This window comes from Vicugna pacos, chromosome 5 (assembly GCF_048564905.1).
Source record: "Vicugna pacos chromosome 5, VicPac4, whole genome shotgun sequence".
Taxonomy (NCBI): Eukaryota; Metazoa; Chordata; class Mammalia; order Artiodactyla; family Camelidae; genus Vicugna; species Vicugna pacos.
This window is the reverse complement of record NC_132991.1, coordinates 32,753,232-32,759,231: the sequence shown is the minus strand read 5'-3', so window position 1 is coordinate 32,759,231 and position 6,000 is coordinate 32,753,232. Positions and strand designations below refer to the sequence as shown.

Below are 6,000 nucleotides of genomic sequence, written 5' to 3'. Positions count from 1 at the left end.
TGGGAATGCTCAGGCTGAAAGGCTCTGGTTGACAAAAAAAAAAAAAAAAAGAAGAAAGGAAAAAAAAAGGAATTCAACAGAGTTGTAATAGGATGAATGTAATTTTAGAATAAGACTGCACAGATACAGAAGTCATGCCCTAAAGGCTCCAGCAACAAATTAATACAAATAAATCTGGCAGTCACATAAAATTACATCTGTCTATGCAGGGATTCACTTTTGAGATTAAATTTCAAAAATGCAAGCTAAAATAATTAATGTGCAAGTGCAATTAAAAATAGAGTTTGTGAAAATATTTTCAAAGTTCTTTTTAAACTTCAGCAGTAATCAAAGTTATTTCTCTGGCTGCAAGTAACATCAAAATGCCAGCAAATGGACCATTTTAATCAGTTTTATTGATTCATGCTTTCAGTTCTTATTCAGTTAAAAACAAGGCACATTAAATACATCCTCTTATTGCTCTATAAATGCATGCAGCTCATTCTGTATATCAAAAGTAATAAATAATGGCGATAAAACACCAAGACAGTTATAAAAATGACAACCCAGCCTCAAACACAGTATTTAACAGTCCAATCCAGAACAATAACCCAACACAATACATAAAAATGCCACATATGAAAACATGCAGTGTGTACTGCCACTCTGGTAGTGGGATTATACCTGATGCTTTAAAAACACAGTAGGGCTTTTTTACTCTCTAAAAAGACATAATGCAAAACAGTGCAAGTTATTAGCGTCATAGATTCAATATTATTACATTCATATGCCAAAAATCTTTACAAATACATTTAAAAAAGGAAATAAGATCAATGATCATCCTTACAGTATGTTTAGTAAAAGAATGAAATTTTTGTTGTTGTACAAAAGAGTAAGCTACATATTTTGAAAAAGACAAAACAAAGCTAGAAACTAAAGCAGAATAGGGAGCATGCATCTAGTAGTAGAAATCCTAAAGTTACACTCAGTATGAGTTGATTGGAAGCAAGAATATTGCAAACAGCATGATGGATATGAGGCAGACAACCTTGGCTTAACAAATAATCCAGCATGATCACTATTGTTCTGAGTGCGGTAAGGACAATTTAAAGGAGCATCCAGCTCTCCACCACAGGGGTTCCTTCACCTGAATCCCCTTAAAGGCTCTTTAAATAAAAATCACCTGACGATTAAAAAAAAACAACCTGCACACCCCACACCCACCCCAACATAATCAGCTAATACCATGTTTCTCCAAAAAGACAAAAAATTCTTTTGCGCTTGGAATAGATTTTGAAGGAGTTTACACCCCCAACCCCCATTTTCTTCTCTCCTTTTCTGAAATCAGGTAAAGAAGCTGTACAGGTTTAATTAAGAACTTACGCAAAAATGCGGGGTGCTTTATTCACAGTAAAGACTTGGAACCAGCTCATTTCCAAGACAAGTCTCTGGGATTGGTGAAGAAGCGTATGTTTTAGAATTAGCAGATTTTAAGCCAAAGCAGATATGCTCAAAAGAAGAAAAGTGCGCTTTTTTTTTGTCCTTAAAGGAACTTCACTCATAGCAAGTCGTGCATAAACAAGGCCTCTTTACAAATACAGCTCTGCCCAGGCCAGTCAGGTTATAAACCCGGTCCCTACTGTAATGGATTCAGGGAGGATACAAGCCCATCGTTATCTTGATTTAACTAGAAAAGGAGAGAAAGAAAGAGAGAGCATAAATGTACAATACTGCGGTACATCATCTCTCATGTTGTAAAGGACAGCTCTTCTATCTATGAAGTGTCACTGGGTTCTAAACAGTGAAATTTATTGTCTTCATAGAAAAACACTAAATTACAAAGCCACGTGATTCCATTATTTAAAAAAAAAGCCACTGTAAAAATCACACCTTGAAAGAAAAAAGTTCACAGTGATACCTGGGAGCGTCACTTGCTCTGTCTTAGGTTTTCCTTTAGGAAGTGGCAAGTCTAAACTTCATTTTAAAAACAAAATGAGTTAATATGCTACCTTAACTGTCTGTTTCAGAGGTGAGGATGGGGGCTTAGATGAGTGAACCTCCAGTGTGTACATGATGACATACAGGCTCGTACCCCACTTGAATGAGGCATAAAGATATTCTACAATGTTGGCATATATAGAAATAAAAGCACAACAGAGTTTTATCTACCAGTTTTAAAAAAATTAAGATCTCAAGCCTGCACAATGAAAACCTAATGTTAAATAAAGGGTTACATTTCCTATTTCATACACAACATGATCTTAAAAATAAAAAAGAAAGTAGGTCGTTAACTTCACAAGAGGAAACACAACGAATAAACATTCAGATGACTGGCTAAAGTGCCACCAAAGTATTGCAAAAGCATACCAGACTGGCCCTTTAAATTCAATATATTATACATTGCAGACTGCTTTTTCCTTTTGTTTTGTGTCTCTGTGTGTATGTGTGTGTGTGATGCGGGATGTGTGTGAGTGTGTATTGGGTATGGTTTTCTTTCTTTTTTTCCTTTTTGGTTGATTGAGAACTTTTCCATTGAGTACAGAGGAGAAGAGGCTTTAAGCAATTAAAATTACCTTGAACATGGCAATTTTGTGCCTTTTTACAAATAATTAGAACTGAAGTTAACGAAAGGCTATTTCAATCCTCTTTTACTGTTTACAAACACCCCCCTAAAATGTGATAACCTAAGTCAAAGAGACCATATCTGACAATATCACATGTTCCAAGATTTAGGATTTGGGGACTGAAAATTGTGCTATAACATGTGGACATATAAACACAAGTTTTTAATCCTTAAATTTATTAGTACTGTGAAGATTTGAGAAATTCAGTCTCAGCCCACTACATCCAACCTGCCACTTCAGTGCTGGTTTTAAAGTAAGAAAAGCCAGGATCTTCCTGGCAACGGTAATAGTCAAAGAAAAACCAGCAGTGACTGGGGGTAAAAATGAATTGCTGAGATGAAACTATCACTGTAACTCCCAGAAATGTCAATGCTATCCTTAACTTATACCTGTGATTCTGGAAGCTTTCAGAGTTTCTCTTTGAGACTAGCTCTTATCACCAGATCTAAAATTTTTTCCCTCTCCAGTGTTGCCAGTCATGGTCTAGATGTAAAGTTGCACAATACTGTTTGGATGAGGAAGGCAGACAAGCTGGAGGAAGAAGGAGCTGAGGGGTCTCCAGAGACACTATTGTGTTAATAGGTCACACCCTACTCAATTTCTTTTAAGAACAAATACTATCAAACAAGCTTAGTACACGTGCTGCCGAAGCGAACACTTAAACAAGCTTAATATCCAGAGCTTTGTGCGTGTCGCAAAATGTTTCCAGCTTCTTTTTTCAATTTCTGCCTAGATATTCTGCCTCTAAAACTGACTTTGAATAAATGAGTAAACAAACAAAAAAGGAGTATGTCCAGTCTAACAGGTCACAAAATGAATGCAAAACATTAAACCAGTGTGCATTGAAAATGAGAAAAAAAATAAAATACACTTTTAAGAAGCTAGATTGAATGGCAAATACAAATAAAGGGTATACATCAACGTCCTACAGCTTTGGAATGTTCCCCAGTGTTAAAAAAGGCAGCTATCCATATCCACTGTTCGGAGTGGTGTAAGTCATCTGTGGTTTGTTACATGGTGATTTGTTGTTCCTGTGTTTGTTGGCTGTGGATTTACTGCTCAGACTCACAGTCCTCCACAACTTCGGTCCACGGGGATGGGAACTCTTCTGTCGAGATTCTCTTCTGCAGTTTTCATTAGTATAGCCAGCCGGCTTCCAGACACCCTTCCTTTTTGAATAGCACTCATCAGCTTAAAGAGAAAATAGGCAACAGATTCAGAAGGCAGCCAGCATACTCCCTTCTTCACGCCCGCATTGAAAACTGAAAACCAGAGCAGGTACTACAGCTCACGTAAGAAGAGTACAATTTTCAAACATTTCAAAAAGGGGGAAAGAGGCAGCTATTTCACCACTGCTGCAAAAAAATACAGCTGTTTTGCAAATCAGCCTGCCTTCAAATGCAAATTAATGCATCACTTCTTGCCCCTTAATGTGCTCAGAGCATTTTTTTTTTGAGCAACTCAAATATTGAATCTTTAATTCCATTTAAAAATCTTAAAAAGGAATCTCAGGGATTGAACAAAGACAAACCGTGACCTATATTTAACTACTCTTTTTTAGTGTTACTGTACTTGACAACTTCAAGTCCCCCAAATCCAAATTCCTTAAAGACTTTTTAAAGTAATTTACATTTAAATCCTTGAAAATGGACCCAGAGATCTACCTTAAGAATTAAAAGCACTCCACAGCCCAGATTTTAGCTAATTCATTTTTATCCAATGGATAAAATCAGAATTAGTCTTGAAATTACATGCAGTCAGCAGGCAAAGGCCTTTAATCTGGAAGGCACTGTGCAATTATGAGCATGGGGATGCTTTTTTTTTCCCTTTTTAAGTTGATGTGGTTTTAACTATTTGCTTTTCTTGATCTCACTTCCCCAATCTTTTTTTATCTATTTATTTTTAAAAGAACTGATATAGCCAAGCATTAGGGAAAATATATAATATATATATTCTCAAAATACTTTTAGGGTTATAGTTTTTAGCCTACAGAGATACATTTCTTAAAAATGACTCCGAATAAGAGTCTGAGACATCTGCTAAGGGGCTGGATCAGAATTTCATGACCTTATTAAAAGCTGTTTCACAAGCTATTGCTTATTAGAGATGGACTCCTACACACAGAAGTGTCATTAGAGCCCAAACCTAAAAATAAAGTCATGCAACCATGCAGTATCTATAGTGATCCTTTCGTGAGGGTTATTAAAAATATATCTACATTCAAAAAGGTGTTTAATGGGATAACCATAGGCTTTTAATCCTCAGAAAAGGAAAGTACTTTATTAAAAACAAAACAAAACCCTGAAAACATACTTTGCATCCGATGAATGAAGAATGCTGACATCTAAAGACAGAACAATTTATTGTTTATTGTTTTGTCTCTGACTCAATGAAGACCTTCAAAGTTTATCAGCATGAACAAGACTGAGAGAGCCAGAGTTTTTTTCTTTATCCATAAACATTATATGGTGTACCAACCTTTACAAACTCAGAGTTTCCTTTAACCATTACATATATCTTGAAAACATATTACAAGAAAAACATAATATTTGGGTGTGAATGTATTTCATAAGAAATATGGTCAGCATTTTTTAAGTTGAAAATTACACTGTGTATTTGTACTTAGTAGAAGCATGAATAGTCTCTTTCATTTAGAATTGGACAAGAAATACTCAATTATTAAAAAAAAACTCTAGAAGAAAACCCACAGATGGTTTAAATTATTTTCTACATGTTTAACTCTATTGCACTCAAGAAAATTACTTAAAACCTGACCTACATATCATATCTATAAAATTAGACTCATTGTTTCTAAAGCCTTGGGTCTTTGAACCCTAAATGCTGCTGTTTATTTGCAATGTATGAAATGAAGCATCAACTATTTCCTTGAAGAAAAGTTTTCTGCAATCCGGAAACAAATAGTAAGATTTTTCTCAAGAAAAAACTCGACCAAAAATGTATTAAATGGTTTCTAATTCCCAAGCATACATTTTAAACTCAATTTCAGATGTGCACTTAGTTAAACAGTAAGTAAGCTAAAGCACTAAACATTCTTTTTTGTAATGCTGGACACAACCTGTGAAAATTTTCTACATTTAGATTCAACAATGCTCTGATCTGCAGCTCATCTCCAGAGAGACAATTACCATTTCCTTTGCCTTGATCTTGTTTGTTTAACTTGACACAGTGAAGAAAGGGCTGACATTGACCAAAATCCCCAGCATTAATTTATTTCATGTTCAGCATTCATCATTGCCATGGTGCGAGCAAGACCCAGCATTCATTTGAAATACCTGCCCAAGAAGCACTACAGAAAAAACCTGGCTGCTGGGAAACCAATGCATTCTTCATAAGATCAGTGTCCTGTGGACAGCTACAAATAATGGATGGGTTTGTT

General features: G+C 35.5%; 1 protein-coding gene across 8 annotated transcripts in view; it reads right to left on the bottom strand.

The window, feature by feature from the left end:
• Positions 1 to 376: 376 nt before the first annotated feature.
• Positions 377 to 6,000, bottom strand: part of GPD2 (glycerol-3-phosphate dehydrogenase 2) — a 195,309-nt gene continuing 189,685 nt past the window's right edge. For all 8 annotated transcript variants that reach the window (XM_072960982.1, XM_006196178.4, XM_072960984.1 and 5 more), the window contains one exon: positions 377 to 3,794. In XM_072960982.1, coding sequence (XP_072817083.1) covers positions 3,669 to 3,794 — 126 coding nt within the window. In that variant the 3' untranslated portion in view covers positions 377 to 3,668. The remainder of the gene's footprint in view (positions 3,795 to 6,000) is intronic.